A 19,370-nucleotide genomic window follows, 5' to 3' on the forward strand; every position below is an offset into this window, starting at 1 on the left:
TGAAGTTTTACAGACAAGAGAGACAGGAAACCATACAGAGTGTGGATAGCTTTAATCAGTTGACCCACATCTCCCTGAGGGCTCTTATTAAATAATAATAATAAAAAAAGAATTCTCTTTCTCAACAAATGTGAGCAACTCCCTATATCCATCTATTTTTGCATGAATAGGTTAGACTTGTCAGGCACAAAAGCAAAAATGACATATGAACCATCTTGCACCAAGAAAGTCTGACCTCTGAATGTTTCATATAGGAATCTCTTCAGTTCTGACATGTGAAAGCTATGGCATTGTTACTTCAGGAAAGAGAACTGATCCCTCTAGGCAATCCCGTATTTAATAATTACAAGGGAAAGTTTGTTATTTGTGCTTTAAACTAGCTTGAGATTACATAATCTTTTGGGGTAGCAACAAGATTTTTTTCAGCAATACCTTTAAAATTCTTACATACAGAGACCTTTTGATCACTCAGAAATCACCCTCAATTTTTACATGTTAATAGGGCTTTTAATAACACGGTACTGTGACTGAACCTACATGCTAAGACCAAGATTGTAAGATGAATTCTGTCTCTTGCGAGACTGTCTATGAGCTAGATTTTTTTCTTTATCTAAAATGTATAGGGGAAATGACAGAGACAACTCTCGATTTATGCATAACAATGCATAAACAATGCATAAACAATAACATCTGCAGCAAGAGAAATTTGAAAATCAAAGGTTTACCTAACTGTGAAATTTTAGGCATAGTTTTAGAAAACAGTGGCACACACTTTGTCACTAGGCACATAATGGACCTACTATAGAGATGAAAAGTTCATAGACATATCTTTATTTTTTGCAGTCAGTATAGGCTTATCCCTGCTGCCATGCAAGAAAGTCCTCTGATATTTATTTCTGCTAAAGACCACAGCCAAATCTACTGGTAACTCCAGAGATCCTTCATTACAGAACACTTGCCAGCACCATACTCTCTCACTTTCTAATTCAAAGTTTTCAAAGAAGACTGTGTGAGCATTGTTATAGCAAGAGACAACATATCTGCAGCATTTTCACTTTTGAGAAGGCTGACTCATACCAAATCCTAACTTAACTGATAGAAGGCAATGTACAGTTCTTTACATTCACCTGTATTGCAGGTGCCTTGCACAGGAATTGGAGAGCTCAAAAATTATGCTTCCCATTAGACGTGGGACACAGAAATTGAGTGCTAGTGCCAAATGCACTTTTCATGTCATGGATCCACGGGCAGAGGCAAAAACACAGCCCACTTTCGGACGCCACCAAGCACCACTGGCTCCTCCCCTCTAAGCCACATATCTACTGTACCACGTTCAGCCAGGGGCTCCAGGGTGCAAAATAACTGAACGCTACCCTCAGAATGAGGTCAAGGCAGCTGGTGTGTGGGATCTGGAGCCTGTGCTTCACGTTCTGCCTTTTCTGCGTCTTCCTTCACCAAACCACAGCAAAAAGAAAACTGAAGTTTGTGTCCGTAGTAAGTATATGGTTCATGGATAAATGGCCCTCAAACCTGTCACTTGCTGCTCTTCTTATGTTCTGGAGTGTGGGAGAGGGGGTACTTTGTGAATACTGAAGTGTGTACTGCATACTCAGAATTCACTGTTACATTGTACAAAAAGCAATCCCCATTTTTTAAATAAGATTTTATAATGTTATCTCCTTTGTGCAGTCCTGGATGGAAGTAACTGAAAGTAACCTTTTGGAATGACTAAGAGTGTTTTTTGTTTATTTGTTTTAATTATTTTTTTTACATCAATAAGAGAGAAATTGCATATCATTATTTTTAAATTGTAAAATAGGATTTCATAACTAAATTTCAATGGCCTGCAAAAACCCCCTTCACCTTGGAAGAGTTTTGCTATTCAGCTATTTTCACTGCATTAACAAAATCCTCTTCACCATAGAAGAGTTTCTGCTATTCTACTGGTTTCACTGCATTAACAAGTAATCAAATTTAATTATGTGAAACCCAAACAAGTGTACAATGGCACTGAATATGCAACATAGAACCCGTGTTGTAAAACAAATGCTATTTGCAATGATTATGACATACTGTTCTTTGCAGGAGGCCTGAATTTGGTCTGTTCTGAATACCGCACAAGCTTATAAGTCACTTGTATTTTTTTTTTCTCCTGAACATTCAGTTTTATTTTTACCTATTTGGCCAAAGAAATAAAATAAGTAAATAAATCTGGTGGTAAAATTTTACAATTTTATGACATATATTTACAGGAATTATGCTGGGCAATGAGAGAATTCATCACAGGAATGAAAAATCTCCATGCATCTTTATAGATGTATCTTTTGTATGAAGTGAAATTCCGTAACATGTTCAGTGTTTTCCAAGTAATAGTTTAGCCTGTATTTGGATATTAGATGACAAGTCATCACCTCTTGTGATGAAAAAGTCAATGTGGCTTTTTAAGACTAATTTGTTTTAATACTCAAAATACTGCTCAAAGTACTGCTGAGCAATAGTTTTGTTGTTTTTTTCTTCTTCCTTTTGAACTCCCAGTTAGTCCTACGAAAATATTAATGTTCCAATATTCCTGGAAAACTATTTATATGCTTCTGTTTATTTACTGTCTGTCACCGTTGTAGTCTGTACCTCCACAAATATATATTTTACCTCTGTAAAATATATAAATTTTTTATAACTTGTAAAAATTTATTTGAGCTAACTGCTTTCCAAATGCCAGGAAAAAACAGGAGTTACATTGTCTAGTAACAGGTACTGTAGTTATGTAGATCCAAGATAAGTACCATGAATATATTTAGTGTCTGCTAGATAAAGTATTCTCTATCGTTGCATAATCCTTGGGACTGCACTAACTATATCCACCATAAAAAGCCCAGTAACACGACGGGAATTCTGTCTATTTTACCAGGTGTTTCGCCACGGTGATCTTACCCCACAGGAGTTTTTTCCAACTGACAAACACAAAGAAGTTGCAAGGCAGCATGGATATGGACAGCTTACCAAGGTGTGTTTGTTTACCAGGGCCAAAATACAGAAATATTAGAGCATGGTCTGCTGATATTTGTTTTTTAGCACTTTGTTTTAACTTGAGAAAGCCCCTATTAAGTTGGTACATGCAGATCTCTTGTAGGACAGACAAAGAACATACTGGGAAGCTACAGCTGCGAGTAGTCACCGATTTCACTGACACCGAGTTGGCCTGTTCTGGTCCAATAGCAGCACATGTTGAGATATTTCATTGTAGACTGGGGTCTTCCAAGAGGAGACAGGTGCTGGCAGCACCACAGTTCACATGAAACTAAACACATAACTTTAACCAACTGCAGAACAAGGTGGTGGAAGCACTCACAGACCACCCTCAGTCTCTGCTGAGCAGAGATTCCTAGCCATGACTACTAAGATCAGTTCTAGCAGAATTATCACATAAATATCCTGTACTATCAGGCTCCAGATGAATATGGGAGCACTAGGAGATTTTAACCCTTCTTCTGCTCCACTCCCACCAGCACTGTCCATTGTGTCTGTGCTTCATTCCTTCTTCCCCAAGATAAGCTGTTTGTATCAAAAAATGCACTAGTCATTTGGCCAGTATTCTGGGAACCCAGAAGCCTCACTGAAGTGGTTTAGATGTGCCAAAAGCCTGAAAGTCCCAGACAAATGGCTAATGTGCACGTATTTGCTGACTGCTCAGTGTGCGTGCCTCTGTGAGGCTGCTGTACAGTATGTTTGTTCGTCATATTATATCCAGCAAGTCCAGCACAATGCATGTTTCTCTTTCTGAGGAGAACTTGTCACTTACCAGGTCTCCAACAAAATCAGAAGAGAACAAACAGCACACAGGGCCTCTCCTCTGCTCTGTTCTCGGGAAGCCACACCAATCTCTGATGCAAGTTCAGGCCTACTTCCTCTCGCACCACCTCCCTTGAGAAAAAGGAGCAATAGCTTTGCAGCAAAGCTCATTATCAGGCAGAAAGCAACACTGAATGTCTCAAAGGTGGTTAAGATCAGCTTCTCATACCTTAATTCGGCTATGACTCAATCATTTCACATGTACACTACACAAGTTCAGCGCTACATGCCAGTGTGCTCCAGGCCATGTAAGCTCTGGAGGGGTTCAAGACCCAGGTGTCAGGATTTAACAACATACATATTAAGCAAGTTGGGGCAGAAGCTTAGGCCTAGCATATTTCCTAGGAAACCCCTATGCACAATTCCAGAAGCTGAAAGAAGCGATCACATGCACGTATTTTGGGCCATGACTGGCATTCTGGATAAAGCCCTGAGTAACCTGGTCTGACCTTATAGCTGACTCCGCTTTGAGCAGGAGGTTGGACTAGAGGCCTCCTGAGGTCTATTTCAACCTGAATTATGGACTTCGGGAAGCAATGAATAATCACTGTACTTCTGATCCCAGTGCAGAATAATGATTAAATGAGCAAAGTCAAATATATTTCAATTTAGTCCAGGAAACACCATGTACAAGTAAGATCATAAACACTGAGACCATTACAGGGACACTGCATGTGATTCTCATGTCATGTCTTTACAAAACGATGATGGTAAGTTGGAAAAAGTTCAGCAAAGAGCTACAAACATGCTAAGGTTAGAAAACCTATTTGGCAGTGTGAGTAAAGAACTGTCATCTAGCTAGTTTAACATAGAGATTAAGTGACTTGATTCCATTTTATTGTTTATTTTCTTACTGGGAGTAAGATTTGTGATTGCGAGGAATGTGTCATTCAAAAGGGTAACAAGATCCAGGGATTGAAAGCTGGGGACATAGGTCAGAATTAAGAATCAAAAGTTTTAGACTGTAGATAGCAATTAACCATTGCAATAAAACACACAAAGGCATGAAGGACTTTTACTCAAAGTCTTCTGTTCAAGATTTTCTGTCTTCCCAAAAAAGATCTTGCTCATGCTGAAAGTGTAGCCTCTGCATGGAATCACTGGTGTTATTCTGTGGGATTCATATCCTGGACATATCCTCATAGCCAGCTGGTTGCTGTGCCTGCACTCCCAGTTAATTTGCTGTGAGCCAGCAAAACAACAGGAACTAGACAACTTTGTTGGGACATCTCTGTACCTGCTTTAAGTAACCCTGTCCCTCAGCTAATCTTATTAGCTTGGATAAACAACTACATAGCTTACTGTAAAACAAAATGAAAAATTGTATCTGCCAGGAAGACATATCTGATATTATCCTTATGGCCCACGCTTCCCACTCTTGTCATATGACCAGTAAGTAGGCAAATAACATTTACAGTAAAACGTATTGTGAAGATAACATTAATTAATAAGCAGCTTTTAATATGACAACTCTTATCACACAGGAATAGGAGGGGCCTTTTAAGCAATCAAATCCAGTCTTTTGCCATGGCAAAAAGCCATATCATACGATCTGCGTTCATACATTTACCAAGCTCTGCTTTCAAACTAGTCAGGTATTATTGCTTCCATTGCTCTCACTGAAAGGTTGTTCTTGAACTTCACCCCGATGGTCCTTCCAATTTCCATTTCAAGTATGCTCATGGCTAATTCATGTTCATTTATTTTAGTACAAATACTGTCCCTTTGCCTGATAACCTCTTTTAAATAAGGTAAACTCCCATGACTCTCTAATCAAGGACATCACACCTTTATTTTCTTTAGTACTTACTCAGCAAGGATTCAGGCATTCTAGGGTGAAAAATGCAATCCTTTTCCTATGATGGATGCATTAGGATCACTACAGACATGCTACTTCCTAATTAAGTCCCTTTGCAGAAAGCGGCATCTACCTAAACTACAGCCATACGCACAGGGGACTGTGACTACTTGTCCATTAAGATATGAGTTTCAGCTTAACTCATTAAGATGTGAGTTTCAGAGATGAATAGTAACGATCTCCATTTGCATGCAATATGTAGATTGAGTACAAACAGCTTTTCTCTACTTTTTTTTTCTTTTTTTTTTTCCCCATGGCTAAAGAAAGTAAGTGTTAATGAGACTATGTTCACACAGTGGTCTTGTTTCAGAGTGCAAGTCAGAAAATAACTGTCAACACAGTAACTTTACTGATTTTTTTTCTCCTGCTCTCTTTCCATCTCCCCTTTAGAAATGAAATATTTTAAGATCTTTCTCAAAATTATTTATTAAGATTATTTAAATTTTGGTTTATAGGAATAGTTGCACAGTACACTTCTTGAGCTTCTTACACTCTTCTGTCACTTCTACAGCTTGGCATACAGCAACAGTATGAGCTTGGACAGTACATGCGGAGAAGATACTCTCATTTCCTGAGTGTTGTTTACAAGCAGAGTGAGGCAAGTACTGGATCTGGGAGGTAGGATGTTTTTCATGGATGCCGGAACTTCCTGAATCCATGAGTCTGAAGCTGGTGTGCTTGGAGGTAACCCACTGAATTCAATGTGGTTTCAAAGTATCCCTGAAGCTGTGGCTCAACTTTAATTCAAGCTAATGTTAATTGAAAACCATGCACAAGGTTTTTAAGGCTGTAAAAAGGTTCAGATGCCTCACTGCTGTATGACAGAGTACCTGTGTTGGATATCTCCAATTCTACACTTCCATGTGCAGTGCAGATACAGCTTACTTTTCATTTCCAGTTGCTCAGTGCATCCCTCACATCCCAAAGCCTAGTTGGCCAAATGGAGTCAGTTTTACATTTTTCATTAGGACCCAAAGGGAACAGCTACCATGTCACAACTCTCTTGTCCACCAAAATTATATTCCAAGGCCCTATTCCAGCTTTTTTCTTTCTCCCTCCCCCATCTTTTTTCTTTACCCTACTCTAATGCCAGCTCCTCCAGTACAGTACCAATCCCCTTCTTTTCTACCAAAAGAAGAAAATTAACAGAAGAAAACCAACTCCCCCCTCCATGCCCCCCCCCCAAAAAAATTAAATCTTTTCTTTTCCTCCTTCAGATTTATGTGCAAAGTACTGACTGTGATCAAACGCTTATGAGTGCTCAGGCAAGTCTTGCTGGGCTGTATCCACTGACACAAGGCCAGATTTGGAACCCCAGAATCCTTTGGCAGCCAATTCCAGTTCACACAGTGCCACTGTCACATGATAATGTGAGTATAAACTGGGGCATTTGCTTTCCCTTAAGCATTAGTAAAATACCCAAAATGAGATGAAGGAGCAGGAAAAAGGGCAGGGTAATAACAAAGAAAGGTATATCAAGGTACAAGCATTGGGCAAAAAGGACTAATAATCTGAGTAGAAATACTGTCAAGATTTTCCACAAGAGAGAAAGAAATAAAAAAATCATAGAGAAAAACAAAGCAACACAGAACAAAACACTTATGATTAGAGTAAAACACCTTAGAAGTAGTAACAGATTGATCCTGTACTTGGTGTTATCACAACCATGACTTTCTTCATGTGAGAAGAGGAAGCATACCTATTCTCACTAATGCTTCACCTTTTTTTTAGGCTCCAGACAACTAAAAAGGTAAAAGAATTATTCTGTGATTCTCAATACAGTGAGAATTGTGTCGCAGTATTGTTTTTCTTGCACTTTGAAAGCCAGGGCATGCATTTTGAGGTTTGGCAGAAAAAAGTAAAGAGGAAAGGAAAGATAACTAAGAGTTTTAGGAGCATGAATTCATAGGGTAATAGACTTATTCATCTCCCTTCCTCTAATCCTCACCTCAGAGCTGTGCAGATAGCAGCTCTGTAACATGTGTATACCTGTCCTAGAGCAGAAAGTTGGACAGATGAGTGGTGCTGGACTTCCCCATTTGTGGAAAATCTATGGTAAAAAGCTAAGAGAAAACAGGAGTGTACAATGTGAGTCCCATTACGGGAGAGGACATTCACACGTTATGTGAGATAAATTGTGTGGGTTTACAAGTCTAGTTAACACAGTCTGTGATAGGGAAATCAGTTTAAACAGGGACATGGAGCTCTGGTTCTCACCTCGGGGTGATGAGAGCATGAAGATGGAGGATATGGAGACATATGTCTTACTGTGCAGGCACATGGCCCTGGTGTAGAGTCAGGAGCTTCTTCTGACGCTGTCACATACAGTAGAACTCCATCAAACAGTCAGAAACACCTGGCCAGTATCAATACTGCTATCACCCTCAGCAAGCAGGTACTGCACCTCACTCACACCTAAGGGATCAAGTAAGTTTATTAAAAAAAAAAAATCATAGTCACAAATATATATGCTTTTTTCCTACTTTTTTTCCCTAGTATTTGTGTTTTAGCTATATTCGTCTTTACTGCATATATATGTAAGATTGAGACCACATATATCCTTCCACCCCAAAAAAAAGGTTCATCATGTATTTATTTATTGCTAAAGTCAGGCCTGTTCATGAGCCTGTGGTTATAATTCAGAAATACTTTCCTACTTTCTGAAAAGGATAGATTATGTTTTTAAAAAGACAGAAACTGCTGTGAAGCTATCCTAGGTAATTATACCATCAGGATTCTCAATTATTATTATTATTATTATCTTTAAACTCTTTTAACTGTGGGACTGTGTAGATAGAGCTTTATTTCTGAAAAAAAAAAAAAATATTAGAGAAAAATGTTAATAATATCTCAGTGTAAAAATTTGTTTTAACTTTTGTTTAAAATTTAATACCAAAAAACTTCAAACAAGAATAAACTCAGCTTAGATAAATGAATTAACAAATTGTTAAATTATCCATCTCACATGTAACATTTAACCTTCAAGTACCTGGAATTAAAGAAAAATCTGAGTTATGGAAACTTAAGTTTCTTTAATTTGGCTGAACTAAATGGAGCTGTGGTAAGTCCACTTAATAGAGCTGAGTATGCACAAAGACTCCTTTTGTAGTCCAGCTGGTAATTTGTTGTAAAAAGATGATGGTATGTTTAAACAAAGACTGAACACAACGAGTAAAATCACTCCTGAGGAAGCCAAGTACAAAGAAATACATGAGGGCTTATGTTAGTCTTCTGTCAAGGGACAAATTTCAACTTGTGTAGATGAGTCCTTTACCTTTGAACTGCTGTAACTATTACTCCTCTGAACATTTAAAGATTATTTTGTAAGTAGTCATCAATATGACTCTTATGGTCCTGAAGATGAATATCCTTGAAAACAACATTCTCCAAAACTTCTGCAGCTTGTTTTAATTAGTGCAGCCAATCAGAACAACAATCCTCAAAGTGTATGTTGAATTGCAGAACAAGAAGTGCCTTGCCTAACTAATGTTTTGCAATTTTATTTTCAGTTGCTCTACTTACCTTTCTCACACTGCCCAAAATACAACGAGCTTCTAAGAGAAACCTTTGCAACAAGGGATTTCCAAAGGCAGTTCAAGCAGTACAGGGTAAGGTATTTTTAGTTCTGGAAATCTTCTAATTCAAATGTACAACTTCTGGCAACAATATCTAACAGGTAGGTTTTCAAAATGGCAGTTAATATGCTTCTTCCAGATATCTCATCTTCAAAGTGGGTGTATACGTCTTACCCAAAATACAATTACATTACAGAGCCAGCTGGACTGGACTATCCCCATCAACTGAAAATTGCAAGTCATAAAAAAGATGAATTGTTGACTACCTTGCAAAAAAACCTACTACACCTACCTTTTAGGAGAGCAGAGAAAACAAAAACTTAGATCAAATCAGTGTCTCACTTCAATACTTCTCTCTCTTCAGTCTCATGTTAGTAATTCCTTTGACATCTCTGTCTGTATAACTCCTTGCTAGTTCAGATTCCTCTTCCACCACAAAATTCTCACAGCTCAATTCCTCAAATCTTTATAATAGCCTCAGTGCTTTCCTCAAGTACCAGTTATTTCACACCTGAAGTCTTCATTCAGACACTCACTTAAAGTTCATTCTTAATGTCTCCCTTGCTTTCTCCACCATCAAATTCTTTGCCATGGGTACATAATCATTTGTCTATTCCGTTGCAACTTTCTTCATGGATTTATTCAAAATGGCACCACCAAACTCACTTGTTTTTCTCTAATCTTTAGCCACTGAAACAGCCATCTACCTATGGCTCTGCATATATATATTACAGCCAAATGAACCATAATTCCCAGTTTTAACAAAGTTACATCATACCTCCCTTCTACTCAGTAGCAATATCAGAATAAAAGTGTTTATCACACTTCCTTTGAACCCTTTTTGGATTTCTGCCAGACTTCCTCATACATCTGCATCTCCTCTACCCACTTCTGAACATTCCCACCAAGCAAAAACTATGCATGTACTTCAACCCTAAACTCAGATCACCAACCTCTTCTAGATGAATAGGCCAAATTCTCTTTTCAGCCTAAAAGAGAATCTTGATGTTTTTCCAAGAAAAACTAGTGGTATACAGCAGCTATAAATTATAAATTAGTTTCTTTAAGCTTTCTTGGTGTATGTGTCCTGTCCCATTGCCCAATATCGTAATTTCCCCAATATCACTATGTGATACTATGTCTTATAGTTTGGTAAGACCAGGATGTGGCTAAAAATAAGATCAGGATGTGGACTGAAATAGTAGATTGGGTTGTAATTAAGAAAAACCCAAGGTAGGAATGGAGAAGCCATGTGCTTGGCAACACAAATGCAAGACATACACATGAAGTATGTATCAGAGAACGAAAACATCTGGAAGAAGGAGACCAGAAATGAGAACTTGTAACTGGAATGTAGGAGCAGAAGGGAAGGTGCAACTCAAAACTTGGATGAAAGCAAGGTTTCACAAGATCGCTATGAATTTTCATACAAGCATTCATTTTATGTCTGCCAGGTTATAATCATGAAGAAAGGAAAAGGATCCACTGAAATAGGTAGTAACTGTCTGCCCATGAGTACCACTAGACAATGGTATGGTGCATAGGCACTAAATGCAAAGACTATCTTGTTTATAAAAATTGATATGTGCTAGTACGAAGTGTGTAGAAAAAATGTAGAAAGTCCCTGTGTGCAACATAAAAGTTTGCTTTTTTTATTCCAGCCATTTCTCAAATTTTTAGCCTCTCACACTGGATACCCACTGAAGAAGTTGAACACTGAAAGAATTTGGAAGCTGTCTGACATTTTACAATATGAGGTAAATAATACAAAAATTATCAAGGTCCAACAGAAATACTTGCACTTTCTTAAAACCAGTTTCAGCTTTTACTTCTACTGTTTGAAAGACATCAAAAGAAGGTAAGTCTGTACTTTCAATTTTTTTTCTGAACCACAGTCTATTTTCAGCTTCTTACTCAGGAACCCTCACTCAAAATCAAACTTGCAACTGAAAATCCTCTAAAAACACTATGATTGTGTAAGGCTGCTGTGGGTCATCCACCACTATAAGGAACACAGACCAATGGCCTACCAAATGCAACATCTTGTCAGTGACTGCATGTGGACTATTAGGCAAAAGCATATCTTCAGATAAAATTGTCTTCTTACTCCTCCAAACCCCATCATAGAGACATGCAGAAGTAAAATGTGTTGTTGAAAAAGAAACATAGGAATCCCTCCACAAAGGTTTTACACAAATTGCATAAGAAAGAGAAGTCATTATTTGCATACGGACAGTGGTGGTCACAGTATTTTCAGGAATTAAACAGCCATTGGAATAGTACAAAAGGTTATTTGTGCAAGTTTGGGAGCTCGTTCTTAGCAAAGGGACCCGGCACATCACAAAGAAGCATGGATTTTACTACAAAAGGGGTACATGGTGCCCAACTGTCATAGGTGCATAGGCCCAACAGTTTGGTATCTCTGACTGGGATCTGAAATATCCTGACTACTTTTAATTTAGCAACAAACCCCACTCCATGCCGTATCCAAGTCTAGACTTAACTCAGCTGAAGCAAGTGAAAATTTCAGGGTCTTGTGTCAAAAATGTCTTTGGTATTGTTGCAGGCAGCACTTGCTAAAAATTGCTTAACAGCATAATTATTTTTAAATTAAAATATTAATAATAACTTGTTCATTAATACTGGGATAGCCCTGGAAAACTGAAACAGTTTTAAGATGTATTTCACACCCAACATGTAGTACTTGGGTGTGATGCTGATGTTTTTACCTTCTGTCCTGCAGTTTCTGAGTAGGTCCAACTTTGATCAATGAAGTCTCGACCGCAGTGCTAGCCAGAGCCTTGAGCTAGGTGAAGTGTTAAAATTTTGGTGTACCTCACTGTAATTTCAGCTAGGTTACCTTTCCATATTGCTCAAATTCAGGACATCTCAGGACCAAAACTTTTTGATTCAATCGTTATACTGATAAACCTGTGTGACCTGAGAAATGTGAAAAACTGGCAGCTCTCATCAGGGAGCTAGCTAAATACTGGAAGACAAAACCAGTTATTTGGGTCATTCTTTCCAGTATTAGATTTGTTGAGCTTTGGTCTTTCATACTACTCAATGAAGACTTCAGATGTATAAATTAAGATGTCTGCCACAAAAATCACTTTTACCTTTTCAAGTGCAGCACTTGAAAGAGAGCTTTCTTAGTTTTTAAAACAGAATTCATGAAACTGCATTAGCATGCATCTCTATATTTGTTATTATTGGCTGTAATCTGACTTTCGGGTAGCTTGGAAACTGAGGTGCTTGCTTGCCTACAGCACTGTCTTAAATAACATGTAACTAGGCAATTCTTTTCTCAAGACACAAATCTAACTTGTTAAAAGAAAAAGTGACCTGAGCTGGTTTAACCTAACATGTTGTTCTGTTTCACTTATCTAAACAAATCCTGTCTTTAAGTAGCAGGCATTTTCCTTTAGAACTCCACCTGGTGAGCTCAGCCCAACAACTCACACTCATAAAGATTACATTGAAATACAGAAAGGATACCAACTTTATTTAAACTGGAATTCAGAGCAGTGCAAACCAGGAGTTCTGGAATATATTTCCTTCTCACAGTAGCCAGCCTTAACTTATCTTGGGCAGCTTCCCAAAAGAAAAATCAGTTCATTATACTTTACCTTCTATATAGGATTTGTTTCAGTAAATATCTCAGGATGTATTCCAGCAGATGGCTGAAGAAAAGTCACAACATGAATTTTTTGCAACTGACAACTGCATTTGAAATTGTCATAAATAATGCCATTTACTTTTTACGTAATAATTTTGAGCATATTTCCTCTTCTGGTTGAACACTGCCTTTCAAATTTATTTTAAACAGTGTGATGCTATAAATAAGAATTCCACAGCTGTCTAAATGCAAAATATAGTTATTATGAAGAAAAAGATTTATTTGAGCAAAACATTCAGAATTTGTTCTGACTAGTATTTTGTGCCAAAAGAACTAACAATTAGCAGTAGGAACTAACAAGAAAATCATCATGTTTTCTTTCTTCACTGTAGGATATTAACAATTACACTTTACCTGTTTGGGCTACTCGTGGCGTCAGGACCAAGCTGATAAAGCTCTCAGAATTGTTATTACAGGCAGAATTCGGGTTCCACAAACAAATACAAAAATCACGTTTGCAGGGAGGTAAGCCAAATTCTTACCCCATTTAAAATCAGGAGTAGAATGGGAAAGAAGTAAGCGTGTGTAATAACCATGGCCATGACAGATGCCGTGATTTGGATATTGGTGATCAGCACTGAGAGATTTTGACTAATGGGACAAGAGATGTTGAGGATATGAATCACAAATATACTAATTCAACATTATAAAGCAGCTAGCATTTTGATTACGTTCTATAAGAAACCCAAAGTAATATACAGGTTACTGCTGAAATTAATCAACTCTGAAATTTACATAAGCCACCATGCTTAACTTACAAAATATTATTTGTAATAATCTCTAGGATGGTAACTTTGTTTCCTAAGAGTTTTCATTTTCCATTGCTGAGAGTACTAAAATGAGTATTCTAAGCTTTATTATTCTGCTCAACAAATTTTAACTGAAATTTTAAGATAGCTTATACCTTTTTAATCCACTGGATTCATCCACTGTCAACCTTTTGGCCTGATTTTCACTTTACATGGCCACTGTACAGTTAGGTTCTGTGAGCTACAAGGACAAATCACATATAAGCAAGGATTAATTTGTTTGCCTTCTTGGAGCTCTAACATACAAAACTAAGCATGAAACTCAAACCTCTGCTTTACTACCAATTGTTATTAAATTTTGTTTCAACAGCTGAAGAAAACAGGTAAGTTTAATTCTATTAGCATATACAGTTCTCATTTTAGGACTTCAATTCCTGGAAGATTTCAATCTTATGTTAACATATTAGCACTGACATTGATATAATTCATACAGTTTATCATTGACAATGTTTCAGAAGTTAACAAAACACAATCATGTAATTTAAGAAGGCCAAGAGCCCAATGAATTTGCTCTTCTCTGGAAATCAGGAAGTCAACAGTTACACACAACAGAGGGTAGCATTCATTACAGTGGTCTTCTTGAACTGTCCTGGTGGCACAGAGCAGCTCTGAACAGACAGTTTAAAGCTCTCGAGGCTATTAGGTATCCTGAAAATATTTTACATGGACTCAGAATCAGGCCAACTGTTCATGTAAAAATTAATATCAGACTTATCAGGCCACTGTGTACAAATTATCCATAAGAGCAATAGAATAAATCTGGTGCATTTAAAGACAGATAGTATTAAAATAGTAACAATAAGGATGTTAACAGAAGTGTCTCTTTCAGTCATTGCTTCCCCATTTTCTTTCAGGTATTCTTTTAAAAACTATTCTAAAGCATATCTCAGATGCTAGAAGGCCTTCACATCAACAAAAAATGGTTATGTATTCTACGGTGAGTCCTCACTGTTTCTTTTATGTTACCTTTCTGCAGTTTTTAAATGCAGTGAAAGCATTTCATTTCCTTTATGAAATACAGATACAAGCATTTTTATTTGGTTAACTTTAAGTATCATTGGATTATTCCCACTCTTTAATGAATAGAGACTACTTTGAAACCTGAAGCATTCCATTTTCTACCTGATGGCATTGTATATTTCATTGTAGTAGTGTTTTGATTGAGCAGAGAACTGAAAAGACCTCTGTTTTATTGAAGCTGTATCACGAAGATAATTTAGAAACAAAATTCCTCCTTCCTGCACCTTTTTCAGATGCAAAAGTTAAAAAAAAAATAAGGGGGGGGAGAACATAAAAATGAAGATAATGTAAGTTATTTTAGAAGGTATAAAGAAAGCAGTCACTCAGTTGTGACCTTATATTTTTGTTTAGAATGAGCACTCTCAAACGGAAAGGAAATTCTTAGACTGCTCTGTGTAAAAAGCTCCTATTGCTAAATTGCAATTTGATAATGAAGTATAAGACATATATCAGAAAAAGAGCTTTCTCTTCAGATCTCAGTTGTTTACCTACCATGCAAAACCACCAGTTCTTATTCAAATAAGTTTTCACATATCCTGCTAACTTTGATAAGAACTGCAAGTGCTTAATACATCTTAAATATTTAAATATGTATATCCTCTATACATGCAGCATTTCAGTTTGTACAGCCATAAAAGAACAATACTTGCTCAACACTGCAGAGGGAAAGAATTAATGAAGATCACATAAGTAATGTTAAATGTATAGATAATATATTGGACATACGGTTAAATAATAGATGCACACAATCATTTTCAATAGACCTTTAATTAAATGTTTCTTCTATTTACAGCATGCAGCCACCATTGTTGCCTTACAGATGGCACTCAATGTTTTCAATGGGAAATTGCCTCCTTACAGTGCCTGCCATTTTTTTGAACTTTACCAAGAAAAAAATGGGCAAGTATCTGTAAGCTGTACTCCTAACATATACTTTTTTTTTTTTCCTAAAAGCAGTTTACTAATATGCCAGACTAATTAAACTGGATACACAAGGTTCACTACACAGCAAAAGATCACAGATTGATTTTAATTATTATAATTGGACTCCTTTGAGGAGTTATTGACAGCAGCAGAACCACGTCATTGCAGTCTGAAACCTCACTATCTATTGCTTCATTACAGTTGAGATATTTTAATCTACCCTCTTTATCTATTTACTTCCTTAACTCTTTACCAATAAGACAATCTACATGCAAATTGGTATTGACCATCTGTTGTTTGAAAAGATACTGTCCGGTTAATAATGATACGTATTATTAGCAAGACAAAAAACAAAAACACACACACACACACAAAAAAAAACTACATCTCAAAATATAATCCCTACTTTATAACACGGAACATCTGTTGTGCACACCTAACTTTATTTTGACCATTCTGTATTTTTTAAACAGGCAATACACCATAGAAATGTATTATCGGAATAATTCTTTGAGAGATCCCCACCCCCTCACTCTCCCTGGCTGCAAATTTCACTGTCCACTAGAAAGATTTACTCATTTGGTTTCCCCAGTCCTCACACAACATTGGACAAGAGAATGTAGGATATAGGACATAAAAAGGTAAGTTAAGTGCTTTGGGCACATGTACCCAAAATTAAAGCCAAGATTACATCTTCTGCCAAGAGCTCATTTGAAGTTACAGTCTTTTTCATAAGGGTCTGGTCTGAAAAGAAAAAAAATCAGATCCCAGTAAGAAAGAATTGTATCCATGGCCATAGTTGTTGCTCCATTGGTAGATTTATCTATCCCCACCCAACTTTCTGCTGAAGTGGAATCAAGGCTGATTATACTTTAGGATACTATTTTTCATGGTGTCTTTTTTTTTTGTTTAATTTTTGTGCAGTCAAAAAGATCTTCAGTTACTGAGTAAGCATATACAAATGTGTTAACTGTGTTAATTCACCTCATCTTTTCTAACTGTAGAGTATTTGTCCAAGCTGATTACCATCACCATGCATTCTCTTGATTTTAGGAGACATTCAGAGATCAAAGCAGATGAATATGGAATAGTATATCGAACTGGTACTTACCAGAGTATCAAACATATATAGACAAACATGGGAAGTACTAATTCATTCTCTAGTAGGTTGTCTATATCTCCATATTAGAATTTCTAGCTTTCCATTCTGACCACTGATTATATTTACATTTGCAGAAAGAAGGAGCAGGAAGGCAAAAATGTCTCTTGCGTACGCAGCTCTGTATTTATTAAGAGAAAGGAAAAGCAAAGAGGCCCCAGGATTCATGTCCCTATTTTTTTTGTCTTGATGATCATCCCATATGTCTTTCTGTACCACTGATCTCAAGAAGAATTCAAAATTTCAGAGATTAGAAGAATGCAGGCAGACCAACTCATTTTGTTGCAAAGCCTTTCCTGATATATTTCTTGAATCCATAAACAGAATGGAGATATTGCAGCTAGAATGGATGAATAATTAGAAAATAATGGTTCCCTAAATATGTTTAACTGTATTCACTGCTCACACATTCTCAAGAAATGCATCAGGAAATTGCCATATGCAAAACATAATTCAGGGGGAATGGGGGGTGGGAGGAGGAGAAGGTTGGTTCTGAGGATTTTTTTTTATGCCAAGCAACTAATATAGTCATGAAAAAGTGATAAATACTTCATGCTTATACTATAGCATTTAGTAATCTAAGTCTGGTGGAAATCAGTTCCCTTCCTTCAGAGAGTAAACTGTGTAACTGACCAAGTAAATGAGTAGAAAAAATATCTACCATATAATCAAAAATTGTCATCAATAAAGACCCAAATATTTAGCCTTCAAGTTCAACACAAAGGCTGCGCATTGTTTCAATTCTCAAATTTTGCCTAAGTAAAAGTTAGAGGTTATCCAGCCTTATTACACCAAGTCCAGGATTGCTGCTTACAACTGCTTTCATCAGCAACCCTAAGTGTAGGAAACGCATGTGGGCTACAGAAGAGATTACAACCACAACTGACTCTCCAATCAAAATATTTGCCATATTGTCATAGCGATATTTGACACTTTCCTGTATTTTGTCCTGGTTCAGAATGATTCCATCTCAGTAGCTGCTGGGATCAGCTCCTATTTGGGGGGGTTTATAACTCATAACAACTGCAGGAAGAAGTTTTAGAGTCTCTGCTGTGCATGAGTGGCACTTGGGAAAAGGCAGTCACCTGGACACACTGTTCCAAAACCTGCACAGCACAGCAAGCTCTCAGATGGACCGTACTGGGCTAAATCAGTGTGAGCAGTGATGAAATGTATTACCAATTCTCAGTGAATGCAGATAGGCTTGACCTATTGGTCTGTAACACCAGGAAGCAAAACCAAGCTGAGGAGTAATGCAGAGAGATTACAGATCACATTCACACCTGCAATACACAACTAAAACATCACTGATTCAGCAGTTTCCAGATTTGTCAAAAACAATCTCAAATATTGTTCTTTGCTATTGCATTTGTTAATACTTTGATTATACTGGTGTCTGAACTTTTGATGAACAGAGCCTATAAATGTAATTTTTTGGAATGAAATCCAAGGATGTGACTGCATTCAAAAATTAACCTTAGATAGCTATTCTACATGGAGACAACATTTCCCACACAGAGCTGTTTCCACAAAATGCTTAACTGAAGGTTCACGGAGATGATTTACATCCCCAGTATAGGGAAATACAGTGATTGGGGAAGTATTGTTAGTACAGGTCACACAAGACTGTGGTAGCAGTATTTTGAGAGTGGTATAAGTCAGAGCCAAGTTTCCCCACATGATGATGACTACAGTATGGAACATAGGAAGTGAAGACAGCTCAGCTTATTTGGGAAGGGGTTAAAACATTTCTCTGTGCTCATTTGTCTTCTCGGGAAGTTTTCAGGGTGGATCATAACCATTTCAACAGACTTTTTCTACTTGCGTCCTACTTCCATCCAAATGGGATCAGATTTGTCAGCCCTTCTGTACTTAGCCTGATCTTTTCACTTGTTCAAGTAGTATCAATATATTTGACCTTTTTATTTTCTTTTTCTTTCCTTTTTTCTTTTTTCTTCTGAAAATTACACTCTCTTTTTGTCTTACCTTTAGGTGTACCCTTCAGGACATTCAGCATGATTAATCTTATGAAAAATCTCCTCCCACGATGTGATGTTACTACAGTCTAACATTTCTCATTAACTTCCATCAGCATGACCAACAGTCTCCTGATCTTTAACAAATGAAAACATTCCTCACTACAGCTACATTGCATAATTACAGAAAGAAGTGGTTTATCTTTCATGAACATTAGCTTTATTTTTTAAAAACCAAATGCATTGTGAAAATGGAGTAATTTTTTAACGTCTATTCATTACAAAGTGATTTGGCAGAATTAATTGAAGAACACAATTTTAGGTATAGTGTTTTGAAAAGCTATAGCCTTAATTTGCTGCAAAGTTGGAAAATATCTCTGAAGGAGTGTTGTCCTGTTTTGAAGACTGGGACAACAACTTACAGAACTGGTAAGGAAAGCAGTGCTTCAAAAGGAGCTCACAACAGTGGGAATGATTCCAGTTTCATCGTATGTTATTTTATTCAAGAAATAATGAAGTAT

General features: G+C 37.1%; 1 protein-coding gene across 2 annotated transcripts; it reads left to right on the top strand.

The window, feature by feature from the left end:
* Positions 1-1,332: 1,332 nt before the first annotated feature.
* Positions 1,333-19,177, top strand: LOC308190416 (prostatic acid phosphatase-like). 2 transcript variants are annotated; one of them, XM_080581757.1, is made up of 11 exons: positions 1,333-1,494; positions 2,909-3,004; positions 6,219-6,305; positions 6,925-7,077; positions 9,217-9,315; positions 10,944-11,039; positions 13,294-13,426; positions 14,625-14,707; positions 15,584-15,690; positions 16,188-16,355; positions 18,866-19,177. In XM_080581757.1, exons 1-10 carry the CDS (start codon positions 1,381-1,383, stop codon positions 16,342-16,344), a joined length of 1,125 nt encoding a protein of 374 aa, XP_080437883.1. In that variant the 5' UTR covers positions 1,333-1,380; the 3' UTR covers positions 16,345-16,355; positions 18,866-19,177. The 2 variants fall into 2 exon arrangements, with proteins under 2 accessions (XP_080437883.1, XP_080437884.1); XM_080581758.1 differs by lacking the exon at positions 16,188-16,355.
* Positions 19,178-19,370: the final 193 nt, after the last annotated feature.

Source organism: Anser brachyrhynchus (assembly GCF_964034855.1).
Source record: "Anser brachyrhynchus genome assembly, chromosome: 2".
Lineage (NCBI taxonomy): Eukaryota > Metazoa > Chordata > Aves > Anseriformes > Anatidae > Anser > Anser brachyrhynchus.